This window comes from Musa acuminata, chromosome BXJ2-4, assembly GCF_036884655.1.
Source record: "Musa acuminata AAA Group cultivar baxijiao chromosome BXJ2-4, Cavendish_Baxijiao_AAA, whole genome shotgun sequence".
Classification (NCBI taxonomy): domain Eukaryota; kingdom Viridiplantae; phylum Streptophyta; class Magnoliopsida; order Zingiberales; family Musaceae; genus Musa; species Musa acuminata.
In genome coordinates, this window is record NC_088341.1 from 8443742 (window position 1) to 8469503 (window position 25762).

General features: G+C 38.3%; 2 protein-coding genes and 1 pseudogene across 4 annotated transcripts; 2 read left to right on the forward strand and 1 right to left on the reverse strand.

Annotated features, from left to right (window-relative positions):
- Positions 1 to 5038: 5038 nt before the first annotated feature.
- Positions 5039 to 9670, reverse strand: LOC103981195 (uncharacterized). Of its 2 annotated transcripts, none has more exons than XM_009397831.3 (6): positions 9212 to 9670; positions 8469 to 8753; positions 7581 to 7754; positions 7376 to 7482; positions 6284 to 6564; positions 5039 to 5752 (listed from the first exon to the last, which is right to left on the reverse strand). In XM_009397831.3, exons 1-6 carry the CDS (start codon positions 9395 to 9397, stop codon positions 5211 to 5213), a joined length of 1575 nt encoding a protein of 524 aa, XP_009396106.2. In that variant the 5' UTR covers positions 9398 to 9670; the 3' UTR covers positions 5039 to 5210. The 2 variants fall into 2 exon arrangements, with proteins under 2 accessions (XP_009396106.2, XP_009396105.2); XM_009397830.3 differs by having other exon boundaries at positions 8469 to 8756.
- Positions 9671 to 12191: 2521 nt separating this feature from the next.
- LOC135609861 (26S proteasome regulatory subunit 4 homolog) lies at positions 12192 to 21916 on the forward strand (annotated as a pseudogene). Its single transcript, XR_010485953.1, has 10 exons — positions 12192 to 12763; positions 14871 to 15117; positions 15673 to 15839; positions 15927 to 16145; positions 16260 to 16400; positions 16848 to 16959; positions 17217 to 17335; positions 17776 to 17911; positions 18376 to 18483; positions 20120 to 21916. The product of XR_010485953.1 is annotated as a 26S proteasome regulatory subunit 4 homolog (transcript).
- Positions 21683 to 25464, forward strand: LOC135609860 (CASP-like protein 2C1). Its single transcript, XM_065103594.1, has 3 exons — positions 21683 to 22077; positions 22162 to 22300; positions 25057 to 25464. The coding sequence occupies exons 1-3, from the start codon at positions 21923 to 21925 to the stop codon at positions 25333 to 25335; spliced, it is 573 nt and encodes a 190-aa protein (XP_064959666.1). The 5' UTR covers positions 21683 to 21922; the 3' UTR covers positions 25336 to 25464.
- Positions 25465 to 25762: the final 298 nt, after the last annotated feature.

Below are 25762 nucleotides of genomic sequence, written 5' to 3' on the forward strand. Positions count from 1 at the left end.
CTCAGTGCTGAATGGGTGGGGTATTTATAGGCCCCAACCCAATTCAAATTTGGAGCTCAAAACGATCAAATCCCGGAATTCCGGGATCAGGCGGTTGCACCTCCTGACTGGAGAGGTTGCACCGCCTGGCAGAGCTCGAAGACCGAGCTCAGGCGGTGCCACCTCTCTGCCAGGGAGGTTGCACCGCCCAGTCTTGCTCGAAGACTGAGCTCAGGCGGTGCCACCTCTCTGTCAGGGAGGTTGCACCGCCCAGTCTTGCTCGAAGACTGAGCTCAGGCGGTGCCACCTCCCGGCTGGAGAGGTTGCACCGCCCAGTCTCGCTGGGAGGCTTAGCCCAGGCGGTGCCACCTCCTGGCCTAGGCGGTTGCACCTCCTGGCACTATTCCAGATCACTGGTTGGGCTCCAAACTTGGCCCAAACCAGTCCGAATTCGGGCCCAATTGGCCCAAGATTAAGTTAATGGGATCACCTCCCATTTTCCAACTTAATCAATGTGCTAACTACGATTAGTTCTAAGACAATTTCTGCAGCTTTGCTTCGGTGCGTCAATCGCTTCTTCCGGCGAGTTTCCGGCGAACTTCCGTCGATCATCCGATGAACCCTCGGTGATGCTCCTGCGGACTTTCGGCAAACTCCTGGACTTTGCGACGATCCACTTGGCAAGTTCCGACGAGCTTCGCTTGGCAAGCTTCTGGACTTCTCGGATCTGTTCTCGCAGAACCTCCGACGACCGTCCGAACTTCCGTCGAACTCTCGAACTTCCAACGTGATCATGAACTTGACTCCGGCGCAACTCCTGCTGCTTGTCTAACTTTCATCGTAGTTAATCCTGCACACTTAAAACAAAAACTTTGATCGAGACAATTAATCCTAAGCAATTAACCAAGTTGTCCGGCATGTCATTGGTCCCTCGACGCTTCGTCCGATTCTTTGGCGCATCGTCCTTTCCTGCAGCCTATTGCCCAATCGGCCTGTTGGCTCCGCAACTCCGATATTCTTGGCACAATACCCGCTCTTCTTGGCCCGATGCCCGAGTCCACGACCCGAAGCCTTCTGTCGATACGTCGACCGATCTACCGGCCCGACGTCCAATCTTCTGACATGTTCCTCCGGCACAACATGATGTTCCTGCTTTAATTGTCTCATCCTGATCAAAGCATCCTGCGTCACTCAAAACGCATATTAAATCATAAACATATATTAAGTAGTTTCATTATCAAAATACGAGATTCAACAGATACCTCATCATCATACAGCGATTCCATAGTCTTAATTGTGTATATGTCCCTTAGACTTAAGATACCAAGGATGTCTTGTTTGAGTATTATGTTCTTTAATACCAAACTTATAAGTCTGAAAGTTTTAAATCTAGTATAAACGATCATTGAGAATGACAACCAACCTTACAAAGACAATTAAGTGTAAATAAAGGATCATCTACTCTTGATATCATGAGAGGAATATCCTGTGTATTCTTAGTCATGTAAATCCTTGATTGAGTTTACTTGGATTAAAAGAGAAAGAATTCTTTAGAAGAATCCAATAAGAGTGAGACTCGCGTGGATTCCATATGGGCTTGATAGCACTATGCCCAATATATGGTTTCTAGGATATTAGATTGATGAGGATATATCGATACACGGTAATTGAGGGTAGATATATCAAATGAATTAGTTTATATTGTACGATCTAGGGACTACGACATAGTGGCCTAATACATTCATAGTCAATGAGTTGAGTGAATTATTATGAGGATAATAATTAACTAGGTTAGAATGAGTTCTGGGTCAAAAGGGGTTCTGACAAATGCAACTCATAATAAACTCGGTATTAGACCTAGAGGGTCATACACATATGGTGGATGACACAATAAATATAGGATTGGATATGAAATATCCAATAAGTCTTTTTAATGGATCCATTGGGTGAGACCTAATAGAGCTTAGAGTTGTTATTGGATGAATATTCATTATCCATTAAGCTAGTAATTATTGAATGAGAATCCAATATCCACCGAGAAGGATCTATTAGAGTTAGCAAGAAGAACACTATATAAATAAGAGTGTGGTTCAAAGGATCATAGGTTAGACTCTTATAGTTGTCGGCTTCTTATCTCCTCGTCCCCCCATCCCTCCCTATCGTGAGCCTCTCTAGTACGAGAGGACAGCAAGAGAGCTGATCCCTCTCTTAATTGTTGTTGTATAGTGGTGTATGATCATAAAATGAGAACCCGTTGATCAAGGAGGTGCATCATCGTTGTGTCCACTTTGTGGATTACCGCTAAAGAGGATTTCACGAGAGCTCCTTCATCACATGGACTAGGATTTACGATTTGAGGATATACAATCTCCCCTAAGTCGTCTTACCCTCTTGATGCGATTTTATTATTCTAAGTTTTTCACGTACAATCATCGTATGACAATCCGATAATATCTGTTTTAAAAAATTAATTTTTATTTTATTTTTTATTGGGCATATGATGCTCCCTCGTGTTTCGTGTTTGTGAACACTTATTACTAGCAGAATTGATCTTAACAAAAATCCTAATGGTTAGACTTTGCCTCTTTGTTATTTACACAGCTATTAACTATAGTTATTCCATAGATATTTCACCATTTTGATCCAAGGTTTTAAAGCTCAGTCTGGTACCGATCTTGTCATCTTGGTTACCTACCACTCCATTAAATCACCCTCGTATCTGTCATTACACCGACTCTCACTATCCGGTATCAACTTATATATATATATATATATATATATATATATATATATATATATATATATATATATATATATATATATATATATATATATATATATATATAATTGTAGGTTTGCTTGAATGTAACAAATGAATCATTGTATTCACAGAGCTCCATGCCACTGTTTCTTGTGCAGGCTTATCTATGCATTGGAGGCAACTTGCCCTGGAAAAAGAAAAAGAAAAGCGAATCAACTCACGGATTCTGTCTCCTGAGCTAAAGAAACTTTGCTGGTATGCTATGCTTCTGCAATTATCAGCTCCGCTAATCCATTTCGTCTATCCTTCCGACTCTTCTTTTAGATTGGATGCTTTAAATGTTAGCGCGTTAGAACACTTGTAGGTTTGCTTGAAGATTTAGTTCTGCATGCGATCGTGCTTTTGCTTTACCTGAATAGTTCGTTCTGCCAAATTCGGAGTCGGATCCTGTATGGATTTGATCCGAATGTCCTGTTGCTAACATCAACAGATAGGAAAAGAAAAAACTTATTTTCCATCAAATGCAACTTTTTACATTTCGGAGTATATATTAGATTCAAGCTTTCATCTGCAAGCTTATCACTTGAACAAGCATTTGTAGAAGATACGGTGCGAATCGAATGGTAGAATTCAAACCATCATGTGTAAATCATGCGACTCGCAATAAGCCACGTAATCGAGGGGCTCGCACGTTACAAGTGAACGTTGAAGTCGGCCGAGACGGGCTATGTTTGCCTGAAGAATACTCTCGTCCACCAGTCTGTTCCGTACCCAAAGTTCTACCTTCAAATTAACTGGAAGTCGCTGTGGAGCCGGGCAAATCGCCCACCGGGACCGGGCCCTACCTGTAACGGCAGGTAGGTTACGTGTGAACAAAAGGTTCGGAAAAGTATTACTGGGTTTTAAGCAGACACGGAGGGGGCGGAGGGTTCTCCGACGCGGTAGAGGAAGCACGAGACGAGAAAAGGCTTCGGAGCGGCGTTGCATGTTCGTCGAGGTCCTACCTCAATCATCCCCCCCTCCACTACGACTGCTACAGTGTATTGATTCCGATCCCAGCCTTCGCCCCTTTGTTCTTTTTCGTCCGTCCGACGTTGATTTCCTCCTCCTCTTCCTCTCCATTTTTTTTGTTGGTTTGATCCAAAGCCGGAATTTTGCATCTGCTTCCTGCTGACGGAAGCCCTACCGGAGGGAGGGCTTACTGCGAGCCCCTTGCCTAAGTTCTACAGTTAGGTCCCCAATTCTTCTCTTTCCATATCAAAGATCGTTTCTTTTTGTTGCATTCTGCAACTTGTTGATGCCCATTGGCCATTATTTGTTGTTCTTACTCCCTAGATAGTAACGCACACCACATTGTCCTCTCTTTTTGCTGCAAATATCAATCACCAGCATCCTGTCTCCCTATAAATCTACCAACTTTATGATGGTCGATTGAATGTTCGTCTTCTGTGAGAGAATCGATCGTGGAGAACTAATCTAACATATTTGACATATTGCGGCGTAAGGATTCCCATCTTTTGTTTATTTTATAGACATAAGATGGCTGATTTTATTGCTTATCGATAAGAGAATCAAGTACGTGAACCAAGGATTCATAAGTCCGTTACGTCTCTCTTACCCTTAGAGGTGCTTTTTAGAGCTTACATGTTCTAAAAGGGACAAAACCATATGGGTACGCTTATCGCCCAAAACAAACAATTTCTTGTGAGCCTACAAGCCGTACTAATGGTCGGCTAACCAAATTGTCTCTTATTAGATTGGCGCTAGAAGGAGAGCCTGAGGCCTGCATTTTGGTCGAGCAAACTAGGGACAAAATCGTATGGTACGCCCATCGCTCAAAGCGGATAATTCCTTACGAGCCTACGGGCCACACCAATGATTGGCCGATCAAATTATCCCTTATCACTTATTTTATTTTGATTGATTTTAGTTGGCATATCGAAAGGAGGGTTAATGCCACTGGTCATAAAACTTGTAAAGCAAAAATTAATGAACATAAATCTACTTTTCAATTAATTCTTTGCTCCTCACAAATTTAATGATTCATTGTTTTATTTTGCTTGTCACTTTTTTTCATGATTTTTGCAAATATTTGCTCTCTTGTGATCAGTTATAAAGATCATATCTGTTTTAGATATTGCATCTAATTTAGCATATATGAGGGATCTTACAGCCATAATCATAGCTAACATATTTGCATCTGTTCATGATTAATGATTTAGATACTGCTGGGAAATAATAATTTATATGCCTCCTTGAATCTCAGCAAACGTTTCAGCTTCTAACATAGCTTACACAGAGAACAACATGTATAAAATATTTCATCAGAACCAATATCATCAACTACATTTTCCAGCTACATCGATGGCACTTCATTCTATCATCAATATATGATAACCTGATGCATGACTAGATTGCTACTCTATACATTAATAGAGGAGGGATACAAATTCTTAATGAGAACTCTGGATTATTTTTGTGAACCGATATCTTCACCATCTTCTGCGATATCGAACAAGAACTGAGGCAGTGATGCGATGCGAGGAAGATGCATCAGTAGCTCCCCAAAGGAGTCCTTTCTTGAGATGTTTGCCGCTGTCCTACGACCCGAAGCCTTGTTGGACTCTTCTTCAGGATCGAAGCCATTACCGGTTGTCGAAGTTCCACCCCAGTTCATCTGCTGGCTTTGTACCATGCCAGCGTCCTGGAGCAGACAGCAAAAGGAATTCACCTTCGACATGATCGATCTTTCATCGGAAGCAGGCATCTGGGAATCAGTAAAAAGAGATTCAACCAACTCCAATATTTCTTGGTCACGAATAACCGTGCTGGAAGACTGTGGATTCCTTGATGCGAACTGATCAGATATGCAATATCCTAGTTGATTGATAAAGTCATTGATCGATATTGAAGGCTTGAGTCCAGGAACTGTCAGATGATCCCAGCAGCTCTGATTCTTAGTCTCTTCGGTTCCAACAGCACCGTTTCCTTTTGATACTGGAGGTTCAAGAACTGGAACACAAAATAGAAGGTTTTAAAACAATGTGGAATTGCAAAGAGTAACTATGTCGTCAAAGGTTAACTGATCAATAGATTAGCAACCCAAAAGCTCCATTTTAGACGAAGAAAAGAATAAGCAAACAGAAAGCACCTGCCCTATCCATCTCCAGGCAAGAAAGTCTAGCACCTTTGTTCCAAAGAAGACATGCATGCCCACTAGATTTTAGATATACAAATCTAGAGATAATCAATATCCAATTATAGATATCGAAAACATGAGTTAGATGATGAGTTCAGCATTTTTTACGAGTGATATGTCCTGATTTCTTCTTTGAGGTTCAAACAAAAGGAGGAAGAAAATTTCTGCCTTATACAAAATGAGAAGACAATCAATTGTCCTATCAGAGCAATGATGCACTTCAATTAAGATCTCATTGGTAAAAAACAATGCAAGCCTTTCATAGTAGAAAGTGCAGAATATTTATTTTCCTGAACCTTTAAAACACAGGTACATTCTCACACAAAACTGAGTTCCAAAACTACCTGAGCTTGGTGGGTGGATTTCCGCTACAGAAACATCAACCGATGTGCCGCCATTAGCAGAAGTTGATCTTCCGGCACAAGCCGATGCAGAATCTTGAAACTCTTGAACTGAAGATCCATATGAATCTTTGAGATTATCAAATGGATAACACCTTGGTTCAAAGAATCGGCTTTCCTGAATTTCTGGTTCTTGACTTAGCGCATATAGCCGTGGATCGTATTGGATAAGCTTCTCTAAATGCTTGCTTAGCAAACCTTGCGGGCATTGTAGAAAATGCTTCCTGAAATCGAGTATATTGAAATATACTATCAGCACAGTACATTAAAATAATACCGAAGAGAACACCAAATTGCAAGTTCTTCTTATTCCCCATTAACTAATTAAACGACAATTATGGAGAGTGGCACACAATTAATGTGTAATATGTGCTGATCAACCGTTTAACAGAGCCACTATTTCAAGTATGATTCTGAATTATCTTCAACAAACAACGAAGTACATGACAGTTTTAGCTCATGGTACAAAACACTAAATATCTCATAGGTAAATCATTCCTAGTATTGATTATTATAATATTCCTTGAACTAGATCAGCTAAATCTATTTCCATGCCTAAACAAGGGCATGTCTAATCCTTTTAGTACATCTTCATAAGCAACAAAAGTTCATCCCACCAACCCATGGAACTATGCTTTGAGGTCCCAACCCATGGAACTATGCTTTGACGTCACTTGGGCTATCCACAGAGTTCATGTATCTCAATCCATGTAAAAGAATAAAAAGAGTCTATGACAATTATAATAGACAAGAAAAGTCATGATATGTTAAAGCAACGAAAAAGTGTGTAAGAAAGGACTATAACAAGTTATCTGATAGTCGCAACATATTACATGCAAAACAAATTTGACGACTGCAACAAATATACATCACGATGAGAAAGGCAGTTCCAATCACTTTGCCCAAAATCATATGTGCTCATGCAAGAAATAGGCAGTGTTGATTCCTAAGTGCTGGTATAATGGTAAAGTAAGATAATAAATCAACAGCACAATCCTCACTCCATCAATTAACCAATGCAGGAAATAAGTTTACCTGTGAATGCTTGCTTGCCCATCAGTGAAATCTGAAGTCGCTTGCCACAATGTGTGCTTCCTAGGCTGTGGATTGGTCTCTCTAAAGAAAAGAGGCTGCCTAGCCGACTGCATATAAGATATAAATGTTATATTACAAATCAAGAAGTCTTGACAAAACTCTCGAATGACCACTGGATCTCAATTTTATTACAAATAAAATTTACCACTACATCCAAAGTCCCAGGTCCATCTTCTGGGCAATTTGCTTTGAGAGCTGTGATATCTGACCACTGGATCTCAATCTTGCTCTTAAGACCTCCTTCGAGAATCTCCCATACAAGTTTTCGCTTTGCGAAGTAGCACTTGGCTACTAAATCACCTTCATACCTCGACACATACTGCGTTTAAAAAAAAGAAAAGAGAACGGTTAAAATTCATAACACCACCGAGTTGAGAGCTTCTCATGCTCCATTAACATCTGACCAACCTAGAATACAGGATAAGCACTTGCAGGGGATTATGCCAGCACATAAAATAAAGGCAATCATACCGATTATGAAATGGTAATGCACAACATTTCAACTTCACAGGCAACGCTGTGCTCACTCTTTATTATTAACAACCTAAGAGAAAGGTGTATAGATTTACTGACTCAGCTCTTTTATGCTAATATCATGTGTTGGTATAACTCTACCATGTTAGATGTAGAGAAAGAAAGAGGATCCATCCAGACTACACGACTTCAAACTACTTGGGCAGAAGTGAAAAAAAAATGGCTTAATGAGGCATACAATAGCTAATGTCAAAGCTACCTTTCATATATATAGTAACTACAGAAAACAAGATGTGAAGATCTATATGATCAGGTGTGTTGACTATACCGAATATGAGAATAACTTCAAGATAAACTTCAAAGCAAACAAAACATGAGTAATTTTATATGAATTAACCATATTTCTATAATCTGGTAGTTCAAATTATATAGCTAACAAAGGATTTGGTTATTTAGCCACATGAAAAGTGCTCTACTCAAAATTTTTTCTTGGTTCGCAATGCTAATAGTAAAGAGAGTAATCACATTCCAACAAACATAATCGAGAATTTGGGATTACCTCCCAACTCCCAATCCTCAAAATGGAAGCCGGAAAGTTTGATGCTTTCATCTTTTCGGTGGTAGCCAGAGCACTGCTTGACCTAGTTTCTTTCTTTTTTTCATCCCCCAAGCCTTCATTTTCCATGCTGTGTGAAGTAACAGCCGCATTTGCTTGAGACAATCTCATCTGAATCAAATCCAGCAGTGATGGACTCTTTCGCAGGCGAAGTCCCAGTGGACTTGGCTCATCAAGTAGATCATACTGAACACCCTCTGTTAGAGGCATATCTTTTCCTGTTCCCCACTGCTATCATACACCAATTTAGTTAGTAAATATGCAGAACTACAGAGTAGTTTTGTCTTAACGAACAAATTTTGCAATGAAGAAAGAATAGCAATTGCCTATCGCAGTACATACCAATTCAACTCTTACATAAAAAAAAGGGAGAAGAGTTGGCAAAGCAACATTAAACATGATCCATAAAAAAGGTTTCATTCTTAATACTTGTGGATCTTTTATCACGCGTTTTTTAGGTTCCAAAAATCCCCCCAAAAAACCCAACTTTTTAACAGTCGGTTTCACGAGGTACCCGAAAAGATATAAATGGAGGAAATTCATCATCAGAAACCCCCAAACACAATCAGATCAAGTAATTCTTTGAGAGGACTTGAGAATCATCTGCAAGCGAAGGCAGACACCAACGAATTCGCAAAAATTTAGGCTTTTGCTTGAAACAAGACAAAAGAAGTAAAGTGAAGCACCTGCTGGAGATGAGGATCAGCAACCTTGGGTCTCTTGTTGAGCGGCCCATGCTGGTCCTCCAATTGGTCCTCAATCTCCAACTTCACCTTGGACGACGGCGGCTGCGGCTGCGGCGGCGGTAGTCTCTTCTTGATCGGCAGCTCGGCCTCCGAATGCAGCTTGCCGTAACTCGCCAAATGAACCATCAGAGACCCTCCCAAACAAACAAAGAAGAGAGAGAGAGAGAGAGAGAGAGAGAGAGAGAGAGAGAGAGAGAGAGAAAAGGCCCGAAAAGAACCGCCCAAGAAATCCGCGTGGAAACCCTAGAACTCCGGTCTCACGCAATCTCTTCCGCAACCTGTGATCTCGAGGAACGAACCCGAGCCCTGATCGCGAAACTATGAGGAAGAAGGGAGGAGAGGAAATCGGAAATGAGGAGGCGGCGGCGGCGGCGTAGACGTGTCGGCCGAGGACGACGAAGTCTGAAGGCAGCTACTGCTTATAACACAAGCAAGCAAGATGATGCGGCATGACGTGGACTCGGTCAGCTGCCTTACACGTGCCATGGGACCGTAGCGTACGTGGCGCTTAACGTCCTTCAAAAGTACGATTTTGCCCTCGAACACCCCTCCCCCACTTCCCCTCCTCGGGAATCATCTACCAAATTCTATATAATACATTTGGTTTCATGTAAGACGAACAATAACATACAATAATTATTTAGTGGATTATCTTCATTCGACTTCTTTTATTTTTTTAATTGAACTAATATATTCAGTTTATTTTGTTAAAGACTTTTCAGTGAGGGGTAAACTAGTAGGTGACGCGGGGGAGTGTAAGGGTAATTTGGTCTTTTTTCGGGTGAAGGGGACGGCATCATGGTGGAATTGTCGGCGTGTGGGACGGGGTTCACGAACCTTCGCTGCTACCGAGTATGGTGAGGCGGCGGAGGACACGTGCGATGGTGAGGTGGGCTTCCAACTCCGCGTTGTGGATAAGGATCGGATAAAGATGGAATTAAATGGAAGGTTTGCTGATGACCGAAACCACTGCACACCAAATTGGCATTTCTCTTTTCGACTTTTTCCTATCAATATTTTTCATAATTTAATATCAAATATAATAAAAAATAAACGATTAAGATGAATTTTAATGGATCATATAAAATATTAATCAAATAAATTAGTTAGTGATTTCAAATATCTAATCCAAAGTCAGATCGATGAATATATCAGTGATTATTGGTATTTTGAAAATAGAAAAAATCTCTAATTATATATATATATATGATATTTCATAATATTATTTCAACGTATCAACATGAACTAATATATAGTTATCAAATCAAATCAAATAGTGATAGGGCGCAATTTGACATCATGCCCTTTGACAGCATATTAGGGCCACGACAGCACTAACATGAAATTTACAAGCCGATGTGACAGACCACATCCGCAGCTCAGATAACGTGGCCATCCTCCAAGCTTGTGTAACGTCGTACAAGCAATGCCATAGTTATCCCGGAATGCTCTGGACGACGTCGCTCGAGGACGATCCGTACAAGTAGCGTCGTTGAGTATAGAGCCGTCTCGGAATCCTCGGGACAGCACCACTCGAGGACGACCCGTATACGTCGACCACGCACGAAGGCATGGGTCGACTGCTTGAGGGGTCGATGATCATTAACATATGGAGTACGACCGATCCCCGAGTGAAGGTATAAAATTCCATCACTTGGTCAGTGCAAAAGGATTTCGGAGAGACTACTCTCTTTCATTTCACCAAAAAACTAACTTAAGCTTTGGAGGGGTCGAGTCGGGAAACCCTCCTCTCGACCTTGACCAGTGTGTAGGAGCTCGTGAGAGGACCAGTAGGTCACTCGCCAAGAAAAGAATATCACGCTCGGAGGACACGGCTCGAACCCGACCTGACCAAATGCTTGCCCTCACCACCCGAGCATCCACATGGGTAACCTTGTACATCCGGTACTAGCTCGAGATGTGTTGACACCTCGACCATGGTATAAAAGTTCTGCAACATATAATAACAAACAATAACTCTAGAGTTAGAATTTGATTTTGAACTATGATAAAAAACTTAAAGCTTATAATAGTCTGACTTTTATGATATAGTGAGAATATTATTTTAAGTTAGTGGTCTAAACCCAATGAGGTTAATAGGTTAGTTATTCTATTAGATAATTTGTTTACTGTGACTACTAATCAAATCATGCATTAATGGTTAATCCTCAATATTATAAAGTGACAAGTATCAGTGGCAGAAGTTTGTCAATACAAGGCATTGCAATGTCATTCTCTAAGCTTTTTTCTCTATTACTTGATAAGTTATTGCAATAACCTATAAAAGAGATAATTTCATTTGTGGTAACTAGAAAAATTGATAATTTATTATATAGGGATAAAATCAAATTGATTTATTTTTTTTCGTAATTGGGTCAATTACCCAGTGGCATTAGTATCCTTGCCAAAAGTTCTTTTGCTATGCTTAAATTGACAACTAATTGTGGCTTGACTTGAATTTTTGTTTGATGACTATATTATTAAAAAAAATAAAATGATAAATGTGGGATTCAAGTTATATGATATTATAATAAATTATAAACACTTTTATTTATTTATTTATTTACGATGAGATGATAAACTTTGATCACCTCTTTTGTTTGGGTCTTAGTCTCTCAAATGTTTAGAAGATGCACACTTATCTATCTTTTTTTGTTATCTAGTTTTCTAAATTGGTAGATTAATGTTTTCCAACATCCACACAACACATTACAAGCATTACATAAACATATAGTGTATTAATTGCATAATCATTTAACAGTATATGTCATCATTATCTGTAATGCATTTTAAAATAATTAAAATTTCAAATAAATCTCAAATTTTGAGAAGCCTTTTATATTTATTTTTTCGTATCTAAAATTATGTTGGGCTCATTTGTAAATTTGAAGCCCAAATTTCTTCTTCTTCGAGTCACCGACGAATAAAGGCCTCGATTCGACGTCTTTCTTCTTGCCCGTTGGCGAAGCCTTCCTCTTCTCTTCTCGGCCTCGAACACCTCGGGAACCCTCGAAACCCTAGGATCCATGCATGGGCCAGGGAACCCCGGCGGCATGGGGGAGCAGGGCCTCCCCGGCGATAAGAAGGACAGGAAGTTCGAGCGGCGGCCCCGCCGTCCCGCGTCGGCCGGAAGCAGTGCAAGCAGAAGGGTCCCGAGGACGCTGCTCGCCTCCCTGTCGTTACGCTCCTCTCCAAGTGCCGCCTCCGCCTCCTCAAGCTCGAGCGCGTCAAGAACTACCCCTTCATGGAGGAGGAGTTCGTCGCCAACCAGGAGCGCCTCCGCCCCCAGGAGGAGAAGAACGAGGAGGACCGATCCAAGGTCGACGACCTCCGGGGGTCGCCGATGAACGTTGGGAATCTAGAGGAGCTCATTGATGAGAGATCCATGCCATTGTTTCCTCGTCGGTCGGGCCGGAGTACTACGTTAGCATCCTGTCCTTTGTCGACAAGGATCAGCTGGAACCGGGATGTGCGATCCTTATGCATACCAAGGTCAGTTTTTGATCTAAATGATTAATTAGGGTTTGGGGTTTGGACTGATCATTTGGGATCGGCGAACACTTTTGGCGTATGAGATGGGGATTGTCTTCTTCATAGTTATAGCAAATTTTCTAGTGTTCGGGATAGCTTACGAGTATTTGGTCTTCATGGTTAGTTTAAAAGATGCTTTACTAAGTCCGGACGCTAGAATGGTCAGGCTGTCTTTGGTGTGTTCAGTTTCCTAGTGTGCTATCAAGGAACTGTGTGGAAGTTATAAGCAGAAAAGAATATATGAATTGCATTGGTCCCTGGCAACTAATTGGTCTGTATATGCTTAGGGCATCTTATGCCAATATGTGATATCGGTGGCAAATGGTGATGATGTGGTTGGTTTCACGGAAGGGAATAAGTGTAGATCTGAAAGCACAAGTGTAGTTGTGTCTTCAATAGGGTGAAGAGGATAGAAATTGGGTAGGGTAGAGAGAGAAGAACAGGTACAATAGGGCTTTGTTGAAATCTATAAGCTAATTGTAGTTGGATCTGAAAATTAGGAAAAAAATTCAAAGACTACTTTTCCTTTTTGGCAGTCAAAGTTGATAATATATTTGCCAACCTATTTTCTAATATCTGTGGCAAAATGTTCATTTATATAAGCCTCTTTCTGATAGTATGCATGGTTAGTGTGCTATATTCATCAGCTGTATGATGCACTTTGTATGACCAGATGTATAGCACCCACAAAAGAAGTTCCAGGAAATCCTCCGGTTTTTTGGCTTCTCAGGCTCTTGCCTTTTTTGAATTCGACGAGTCATTGAATAAAACGACCCCATTAAAGGAACCTATTACCTTGATTTTTTTTTTTACTAATAAGATATTCTGTGCTCTAGTTGATTTCAATTCCTAATAACGTTTTAAATTATTTGATTTAGCTTCAATGATTAATTTGTGATATCTTTTTTTTGTTTGAGTCAAGGTCTTTGATAAGGTTTGAGTCATTTTCGTTGATATTTTTAAGTAGTTAGATACGTATTCGCTCTGTGGTCTTCTTACTTTTAATTTATGAAGTAGTCTACTTGCTGTTAATAGTCGTACACAGCATAAATGTGAAAAGAAATTTGGTCAGATGATTCCAAATGATATTATATGTCTTGCTTCTTTTCTTTTCTAGTATTTTTACTGTTTCTCGAAGTTTTTTACAATGACTCCAAAATATCTTAAAGATGCAAGGGAATTATCTCTCCGGCTTATTTATTTTTCCTGAAGTCTTGTTCCAATGTTATTTTTAAGATGGAGTAGCAGGGGTTGTAATATTACTTGTTGAACAGCTTTCCTGTAGCTGGTTCACACTTATTCTGAATTCTTGTGTGATTTCTTGTTTCTAACCATTAAGTCTAACTGAAACCAAGTAAATTGGCACTCATGTTTTAGGTTGAACCAAAATGCTACTTGACCTGTTTATAGGTGTAGTTGGAGAAAGTTATGAACACTGCATCTAGTAAGGATTGAAATATCATACCATACCGGAGTTTCGACATTCGCTCAGTATGGTATGATACTGTATATCGAACGGTATACCGCTCGGTATATGTATATATGTATATATATAAAATTCGGCGACGTCACCTCTCTCTTCTCCCAGGCGGCGACGTCGCCTCGTTTATATATATATATATATATATATATATATATATATATATATATATATATATATATATATATATATATATATATATATATAAGATTATATATTTTTATAAAAGGCGATGCTGCATCATCTTTTTCGGCGACGTCGCCTTGTATATATATATATTCCATCCGGTAACGGGCGGTCCGTGTACCGGTCAACTGACGGACCGATACGTGTCGCTTGGTATAGGTGGTATTATTCGAAATTGTAATCCTTGGCATCTAGCTTGATATTTTGTTTTGATGCAGAAGTGTTTTTAGCATTACAGTACCTGTCATTCTGAAACCATCTTATCCCCTGACCTTTTATGTAATTTCACTTTGCATGATTATGATTAGTTTCCAAAATGCAGCTTAATTCCATAAACTTTTTAAATTTTACAAAAGAAATTAGGATATGTTGATTTATTGGTATTTTATTTTTGTGTGGCAGGTCTTATCTGTTGTTGGGCTTGTTCATGATGAAGTTGATCCTATGGTTTCTGTTATGAAAGTTGAAAAAGCTCCTTTGGAATTGTATGCTGATATTGGTGGCTTAGATGCACAAATTCAAGAAATTTAAAGAATCAGTTGAACTTCCTCTGACACATCCAGAGCTGTATGAAAATATTGGAATTAGACCTCCCAAGGGAGTCATATTATATGGAGAGCCTGGAACTGGTAAAACTTTACTTGCCAAGGTCAGACCATTCTTTTAATTTAGTATTCTTGATTTTGGCGAACTTCGAGGTAGCATGTGAATACTGGAACATGGACTTTTCGACACAATTTTGATATTGTCTTTCCTCTCACCATTCTCTCTCTGTATCTGTTTGCCTATGTATTGTGTGTGCAATATCTGACCACAATTGAGTGGGTGTATTTCTTAGGCAGGTATTTCTCTATCCATTTTTGATGATTCATATAAGCTAGTTTATCCATTAGTATTTCTTATGACTAAATACATACTTAATGAGAACCTATGTTACTATTGATATGTATTTGTTCATTTACCAATATAAACTTTTTGTAATTAAAATCTAAACGGTCCTGGTTCATTAAAAGAAAAAAAGTTTGATTGAGGCACATTTTCAGGGTTGAAATTATCTTTAATGTTGTTTACTACCTAAATAGTTCCTGCAGACTTTTGGTACAGACTTTATGTGCCCTAGTAATTTCAATGCTGATGTTGACATTTGCACCAGTTAGTATAAAACTCCTCCTCTTCGGACTATTTCTGAGCATTCCAATTTCAGGCAGTGGCTAACTCAACATCAGCAACTTTCTTATGCATTGTTGGAAGTGAGCTGATTCAGAAATATTTGGGTGATGGTCCAAAACTTGTCAGAGAACTCTTAGAGTGGCAGGTGAATTCTCTCCTTCCATAGTATTTATTGATGACATAGATGCAATTGGCACCAAAAGGGGTCTAAACAAATTTAAAAATTTGCCCTTTGTGTTGTGTGTGAATGACATTTCATTTTATTGAACTTTCTACATGATCATTTCTAGATATGATGCTCATTCTGGTGGTGAGCATGAGACACAGAGAACCATGTTGGAGTTGCTTAACTGGTTTGATGGTTTTGACTCATGGGGGGATGTTTAGGTCATTCTTGTGACCAACAGAATTGAAATCCTTGATCCAGCCTTGCTTCAGCTTGGTTGTATTGATAGGAAGATTGAATTTCCATTGCCAGATATTAAAACAAGATGATGTATTTTTCAGGTATGTTATGTTTCATTAACTACAAAATTATGCTTGGTATGACATCAGTTCATGCTTGTCCTCCCTTTGTTAGTTTTTATTTATTTATTTTCTTTTTCCTATCAATGTCTTTAGATACATACCTCTAGAATGACACTGGCGGATGATGTCAATCTTGAAGAGTTTGCAATGACGAAAGATGAGTTTTCTGGAGCTGATATAAAGGTGATCTGTACTGAAGCTGGCTTGCTTGCTTTAAGAGAACGCAGGATGAAGGTAGGCCATGCAACTACCAGTAAACTGTATATTAGTATTCTTTTCCCTAAAGTCATAATTAAATAATATGTATTGGTTACTGTAGTGATATTGTCAGGTATTATCATTTTGGTCATAGAGACTTCTATCATGCTTCTTTAAGTGTATTTCAACCGTAAAAGGTCACATCTCTGATTTTGGTTCCATGCAAAGGACTTTATAATTAACATCCAAACATATCCTTTAACAGCATCATTGGTTTGTGTTTACTATGTTTTACAAATCAGATTTGGTAGGGCTATACTGAGGGACACTCTTGCTCGGCAACTGTCCCGCAACGCATTTTTTTGTTTTTGGTCTGACTGAGTTTAAACTAGTGTCAATATGCTTTATATTTTACTTCCTGAGTATCCACGTATTTTCAGCTATGCATTGCTGTCACTTGCCTCTACATCACTTTTTGCTCAGGTAACTCATGCTGACTTCAAGAAGGCCAAGGAAAAGGTAATGTTTAAGAAGCAGGAAGGTGTGCCAGAGGGACTTTACATGTAACTGATGGTCTTGCCTGTTGAAAATTAAGGTTAGTTTTGTTCATTGCTTTTGATTATTACGATTCCAATGATTTCTCCAGGTGTTTGCTTCTTGACCTTGATACCTGTACATGTTAAATAAAACAGTTCTGCTCAAATGACAAATGACCTTACAAGAAGTTCTGATCATCTTCATGACCAAGTTGTATCTTGCAAATACATCTTATTTAAATATGATATACTTTTCTGTGGTAAGAAACTAAGACTTGCAGTAAACATTTTGCCTTTTGATGCATGACTTTTGTAGGAAAGAACTCAAAACTAGAACTGGCAATTCAGTAGCATGATTGCTTTGACTTCTGGAACACTTGAGGGAATTGATGGGAATCAGATGGAATTGGTGAAATGGAATAGTGCACTGATCCGGTATGCTGTCGTCACATGATTTATCTAGGGTTGAAAGTGATGAGTATAAACTGCTGCTAATGTTGAAACACTGCTCTTTTGATGTTTTGGCTAAAATGTAAAGGAGTAACGACTCACTGGCAATTATTTTGGCTAAGTTTAACCACACATGAATTCTGGATTGACTGAGAGAATGATTCCACGAATTTGTTATTGTTATTTTACTTATCTTCGACATATCATTGTCTTACCTATATTATATGTCCACATGTGAGAAAAATTTTAGATATTTATGAGATCAAATGATCAATTAATTAGCTTCAGGGAACTTGTAGAGGAGCTAACTACTTTTGTCCTTATATTCTTGTTTATTTGGCAAATATTTCAGTCTCTCTTTGGTGACTTCATTTTTTTCTGGCTACTTAAGTCTCTCTTTATTTATTTTATTGTTCTGGCTTCAGGTAAACGTTGCTCATACTACATGATGGTTAAGAGATTGTCTTACGAGGGAACTGTGATGACCCATCAGATAGTGTGCCCCTTTAACATGGAATTCAGTGATTGGCTTTTCTTAATGTTCCCTTTGTTCTCACTTGGGTATAAGGATTGTATTATATGTACTTGAATTCAATTTTTTTTGCATTTTTTAACTAGAGAGTAACTACTTGACGAATATCTAAATGAATGTTTCTGGGACATTTAAGCTGTTACCTAGTCTACCATTTGGCATGCTGTGCTGCAATTCCTGTATTATTCATTTCCCTTAGGCAATGTGTTTTTTATTTCGATTACCATGTGTCATTAGAGAATAAGGGGATAACATTTGCATAATTAATATTTTCTTCATGATTTGGACTTCACAACAAGTGCATATGATTAATAATTAGAAGGTTGTCACACTCTTCTTGTGGATGATGATGTCAATTAACATTGACATGCTGGATGAGGCATGCTATGGATCTTGTAAACCTAAAACTTTCATCTCGTAAACCTTTTGTTCATGACTGAGTGTTTGATGCTACCTATCGGAAGGGAAGTTTTTCTGACAATATTTTATTTAGGTTGCAGTTGTACTCTGAAAATGAAGTTAAAGGGAGAAACCAGAAAGCCTCAAACTTCTAGTTGGACAGTCTGCAGAAGATTTGCTGGACTCGATTCATCGTGGAAGTGTAAGTCCACTGACCCTATTTCACTGCCAAGTTCGCCTGGAATCATTTTTGACATGGAATATTTTATGATAGTCAGATTTGAATCACATTATCGGATGATCATTGAAATTGATTCCATGTTATCATTAATGTTCTAAACTTACACACGTTTTTCACTTAATTATTTGTGATGCCACATTTGTTGAATTATAGTTCCTTGGTGCTTTAATCAGGATTTTTTTACTAAAATAAAAATAGAAAAAAAATTTCAAAGCTTTTCCTTTGTATTGATTTACTTGACGTTTTATGTAAATGTTGCTTGTTCTCTAAACACATGTTTGTAAGTCTATGTATAATCTGTTCGTGAGCTTAGACATTTTGATCAGTCCAAAAAAAAAAACCCCCTTTAGAAATTGTAGATTACATGTCTCATTGATAGGTGTCTACACATTTGCTGTCTACTGTAGCTGGACACAGTAGAACATCTAGGCTTAGCCTAATATTGCCTCAGGGCTCTGCCAGTGTATTCACTGCTCTGGGTCATAGAGGACGAGTTAGGCCAGAGATTGCACTGTCTTACTGTCTCCTCCACAGTTACCCTATTTATTTTAAAGGGGACAACCCACTGTTAGAAATTAACATGATCCTTATCATCTAGACGTAGAGTTATGCCACCGTCGTTTGGTGCACACCATGAATGACTTACAAACAAAGCTAGGGGGGCTGAACGAGGATGACAGAACGTATCCCAACCCATTGTAATTATATTACGTATCAATGTAGTTATCCAGCTACCAAACCAGGCTATATAGTCCGGGGTTTGTAAACATGCTCCAGTGCATTGCATCATACCCGGTGATGGAGCTTTTTAGGTGCATCGCTGAGCGAAGGGAGACGTGTCCAAACATAGTTTCAGCCCGCAGCAAATAAGACAGCCTATTCCTCCCTCGTTGAGGTCATGGCTCCATGAGACATCAACATTCAACCTAGGAGGTTACTCCCATCTAACTCGCAGTTGATATATCCCCTCAGAGAAGAGGGAAACATCATACTCCGGACAAAGTTGTAAACAACAGATTCTCTGACCAACAGTTTCATCTACAAGGACTTCAATCAAAACGTTAGACAAACGTAATTCCTGAGCCTTTCTTTGGCCCCATTAGTAACTCACTGCACTCAGCCGCCCCATTAGAACGCATTGCACTTAGACATAGACATGTTAGAAAACATCCAGTTGTCCTAGTATTTGATTTTGATGATGATGTAACCATGCCAGCTTGCGCATCTTTAGATAAAAAGGAGCCATCAGATTCATTCAGATATGTAGATGCTACTTCCAGAAAAAATTAAAATCAAAATTTATTGTTTTTTCAAGTACTAAAGATATGTAGATACAACACTTAAATGTTTGGTCATGACATTATAGCTGAATAATAGTAGTTAGTTGTCTGATTAATGGCCAATGGAGGCGTTTTCTATGAAGCTGGATGTTTTTGCAAGTGGTAGGATGAGATTTGTAAAGATGCAAAACTTTTACCTGTGCTTCTCTTTATTTGCAAATCTCATGAGACACCACATATTTCTTCGTACGTGTCTCACATTCCTATGAGTCCATAATATTTGGTGGTGGTGGCGGTGTTACGTCCGCCCTCTGCAGGTATACACCACGCATTCTGCTTATTAAAGATCATTCGATGGGTGATTGGACAAGTCAGCATAAATATGCAGGTTTGCAGAGCTTTCTGCTGACCACCGTGCTATTGGAAGCCACTGTGCATTCCTGAGTCCATAATATTTGGTGGTGGTGGTGGTGGTGGTGTTATGTCCACCCTCTGCAGGTATGCACCACGCATTCTTCTTATTAAATATCTTTCGATTGGTGATTGGACAAGTCAGCATAAATATGCAGGTTTGCAGAGCTTTCTGCTGACCACCGAGCTACAGGAAGCCACTGTGTGGGGCCCCCTTACACTAAAAGAGGAAAATTCTAAAAACTAAATTACTTAAGTATCCCTCCATAGGAGTGAGTACTTTTTGTTTTTATTTTTTTGTTAGAAGTGGATATATATATATATATATATATATATATATATATTGGAATCAATGTTGACATGTGTTAAATTTCTTAATATGCTATATCAAAAATTATAAGTTCGAAACTTTTTATAAGTAAATTATGCACCTCATAAATGTTATTAAAGGGGCCTTTTTTTTCTGAAAAATATCCAATTTTCGTTTCTTTTTTTCTTTATTTTTCACATAATCTCTCTTACATGAGAAGAGGCAAAAAGAAAAAAATAATCTTTTTGCCTCGGGAGATTTCAAAATTATCTGAAACGAAAAAGGAAATAGCTTATCATTAGGGATTTTAATTCCTAATTCCAAATGCATGTAACTATCAATATCATGTCTTGCCTTTGATTGAATTATTGCCCTATGCTTTAATCTAAAAATCATTTTCCTTATATATCGCTATCTATTTCATACGGTACTCATTTATTGCCCTACCTGCTTTTTAATCATGTTTGCTGAATGCTTAGTTCCTTTGGTTCTTCTAGCTCTAAACAAACGGCATCTACTTTTGATACATTAACTCTTCTTATTTTCAATATAAAATAAGAGATGCAATATTCATAGTATGATCAGATGCATCCAATTAATGAGGAAAAAAACGCTTTTTTTGTAATTAAAAGATATAGGGCATATGTCTCTTCTTGAGAATGTACAATTATCTGCTTTTCTCATTCTACCCATAGTTTTCTTCCTTTTATGCCCCTGTCGGTGTTCATATGTTGACTAACATTGGAGACATATTGGTTGGTCAACATCTTATAAAAATATGATTTGCTGTCATAAACAAACAAACTAACAAAAAAGAAAAACTTGAATCTGTATTATAGATTCGTTCATCCGCCAATTAATTTTGGGCACCTTTAGTTTTCTTCACACTTTATTGTGGGTGTTGCTTAATTACCCATACAGTTAGATGTCCTTATCATAATCATCTGTATGTGATAAAACTTGGATCGAACAAAAAAAAATATATATATTATTTTTTATTGTAAGAATGAAAGAGAAAGAAACCACATCACGGGGTTCATATGCTGTTTAGGAATCACCCAATTGAACGAAAAATGTGCATGTCAATTATTTGCAGGGTGCATTTACGATCACTAATTTGTTCGAAGTATCACTGCTAAGTCTCGTCTCGATCCATGGAACCTCCGCCAATGTCGTCCTTTCCTACAGTAGGTGTTCCGAAGCGAAAGGTAACCACCAGACGCCGACAGGTCTTCTCCCTCTGCTGTTGGCTTTTCTCAGTGCCCATCTGCAGACCTCTTCCTCATCTTTCCCGGTCTATAACTTGGGGTCGAGTCCACGGCAGAAGCAACAGCAGGAGAGGAGGAGAAAGAAGAAGAATAGAAAAAGAGAGGAGGAGGAGGAGGAGGAAGAGGAGAGAATGGGAAGCAAGGTGTTGAGAGCTGAGAGTGTGCTGAGGATCTTGTCGCTGGTGTTCGCTGCCATGGCTGCTCTTCTTGTAGGGTTGGACACGCAGACCAAGACAGTCTTCTTCGTCACCAGAACAGCCACTGTTAAGGACATGGATGCACTGTGGTGAGTCTGCTACCTTCCTCCATGACTCTTCCTCTCTTCGCTAGGATGTGCTTCTTAGTCCTGCTGCTGCTGCTGCTGCTGCAGGGTGATGACCGTCGTCTTTTCCGTCGTTGCTGGGTATCATCTTCTCCATCTCTTCAGGTGCATGGCCTTCACTTGGCTGGGAAAGAATCCATGTCACTGTAACAAGTTTGTGGCATGGTTGTACTTCGTCTTGGATCAGGTGAACTTCTTAGCCTTGCTTTTCCATCATCATCACTCCAAGAAAAGATCACATAGATAAACAAACTTGCTCATTCTTCTTCACTGCAGTTCATCAACAACAAAGTAAAAGTACATTGAAATAACACAAAGTTGAATCAGTCGATTTAATGATTCCAGAATCTTTAAAGTTTGTGGCAGTAAAGGTCTCTATTGGGGTTCAATACGGCCATGTTATTTTGTCTGAGAGAAACACCAGAAAAATATCATGAAACACACGCACAAGCATAATTAAGAGGAGTTATGAGATTTTCCTAGAAAGAAAAATTCATACAAGTCTATTGCAAGACAAATACAATAATTTCTGGAAAACAATGAGATTTTTTTTCTTCTTTTGCATTCATTTTCCCTTCATCCCAATAGTTTTATGTGATCAAATTCTTTTCTTAGTATGCATGCAACCAAGTGGGAATTTAATAATCAATCAACAGGAAACTATTGAATACCTTCTCAGAGAGGGATAAAGATGAATTGCTCAATCAAGTTTATTAATAGAGTTAATATTGATGATATATATACACATATATTCATATATGTGTGTATGCATGTATGTGTACATGTTTGGAGTTTGGTACAATCACAAAATTGAAGTAGCAAATCAGGGAAAAGCTTCAGGATGGTTTTGTTTCTGATGAAAATTTTGTACTAGTTTACAGGAGTTCTTCAAAGGTGTAGTTTATGGATTTAGCATCCTGTTTTTTCAGGTCAATTTTCCAGTAATTATTTCTTTTATTGTTTATCTCTATAGTAATTTCCGAAGCTGCAGTAAAAGATAATACAAAGGGAATATACTTCTTTTTTTGTTATTTTTTATATATATTGTCCTATTATAATTCTTAAAATTGCAGTAAAGGAACCATAGCGAGAGAAGTTGATTAATTTTTAATTAGATGCTGATTTAGACTAATAAAAAGGCTATGCTTTTTTTTACAAATTATATACTTAATTGGATGCATATTATAAACTACAAAGAAGATAGGATTTTAAGAAAAGAAATATTTGATTTTCTATGGGTTTGCTTTCTGTGGTCAAACTCTTTCACATGATGTTTAATAGATCAAACTCTTTTCACTTAACTAATATGTGTAAATAAAATCCCTATAAAATTTAAAAATAAATGAAAATACCTTAAACATCATTAATGTCCTTCAATTTAAAGTTCTCAACAAAAGTGTACCCTTAGACATGGGATTTAAACAAATAAAACAACTAACTAAATGTTCTCTAAACTTAAAAAAAAAAACACCTATATAGGTTTGAATTTTGCAATCATATGCTAAAACAAAATACAAGTATTTAATGAAATTAAAGATTTTGTAAAGTCAACATTTGAACACAATCATATGATAATGGAAGTATTTTATTGTTAGTATAAAACCTAATGGGAATTGGTGTTTTTAACCAATAATAATAACTAAAGTGATATTAAACTACTTGTACATTTTTTAAGATCATCTTTACAATTTCCTACTTTTCAAGAGGATAGGTCTCTACTCTCAACTAAAAGAAACCTTTCCTAAAGTTAGGTGGCTAATATATATATATACTCTACTCTCAACTAAAAGAAACCTTTCCTAAAGTTAGGTGGCTAATATATATATATATATATATATATATATATATATATATATATATATATTAGCCACCTAACTTTAGGAAAGGTTTCTTTTAGTTGAGAGTAGAGACTGAAATTAAAGCTTCCTAAAGAGGAGGCTATATTATTGAAACTGAACCACCACCAAACCTACTTTCTAATAATGAATTGAGTCTTGATGCACAACTAAGCCTTTAATAGTTTGGTTGACCTACTTTCCTATTTCAATTGATGCCATGAAAGGGACATTACAAGTGCATTGCAATGTTGAAGGATGAAGAAGCATTAATATGCCACCTTTTTAGATTATGTGGTTATCATTTGAGATGTAGGATGCCATCTCACACCAACATGAACTATTGATGTTAATACTACATGGGAGGAGACATCCTGGTGGTTGGTTAGTGCATGTTATTTCCATTTCACTAATAAGTGATCCTTTTTAAGGATTATTCTAACATCTCTAAATGTAATATCCCAAAACTCTTTCCTGTTCTCATAAAATCCTCATTCTACAAATTATATATAATGGCATAATATTATGTAAGCATGTTGTCCATATATTTTTTTTATAAAATTATGAGAAATTAGAGCTTTTGAAATTTTGGTTCTTTATCCAAATATTTGAATTTTTTCTATATATATATATATATATGTATTTATGTATGTATGAATATTGCATAAGTTAGTATTTCCTTGTAAACCCAATATATGTGTTGCATATATGTTTGGTGGCTACTCTTCCTTGTTTCATGCAGATGATTGTTCTTTTCATTCAAGTAATAATGACAACAATGGATCATGATATGTCAATTATTTATTGGTCAATCACATGAATAGTACAACCCCCCAACTAAATCTTTGATGAATTCATCTATTGATCCATTAATTAATTGAGGTCAATTAATTGGAATGCACATATATCACAATCTGGTCCTCAAAAAGTCTCTGAGGTTTTGGGACATGAAACAAGTGCTGGAAACTGTATCGTAACAACGACCACATCACTGTGAAAAGCTTATTAGCAATCACCTGTTCATCTTAGTTGAGATTGCTGATAAGCCTCCATGGAGACTTGGAGGTGGTGTTGCTGACTTCTGCTTCCTTTTTTGCATGTAACCCAGGGATCCACCTACGCCACGTTCGGGGCCACCATGGCTGCGTTGCAGGCGGCGCTGGTGGGGTTGTTCGGCATCGGCAGCCTCCAGTGGTCGAAGCTGTGCAACATATACACCAGGTTCTGCGACCAGATCGCCGGTGGTATAATCTGCGGCTTGGTCGCGACGCTGGTCATGGCCGTGATCTCCGCCATCTCCGCGCACCGCCTCTTCCAGCTCTATCCTCGGACCCGCCGCTCCTCCCTGAAGTCCGCCGGCGGAGGGCGGCAGTGGCTGCTCTTCTGAGCTCGGACTCCCTCGTCTACGGGTTTGGTTTAGGATCCTAAGTGGATGACGATATGGTAAGTAGGAGAAGCTATGGATAGTAGAATGTGAGATCAATTATATTATGAATGGAAATTACAATTAGTGGTATCTCATCACATCCATTCCATTGTTGAACTCCACTAACTATTTATTTAGGTATTAGTTAATCTCTGATGCGGCTAATGACACCCTAATCTGACTTAAATTGTGTCCTCAGATGCACAAAGCATCAACGTGGAGTATTAATCAATCATTCGACCATCTGAAATCACTATCTTTAACATCTCTTCGTATGCACAAAGCATCGTTACCTTTTGGAATCCACATTTGAATGAATGAATGAATGATAATTATATATATTTGTTTCTTAAATTTTCCGTTTATCATTTTGATGAGTGATAAGGGG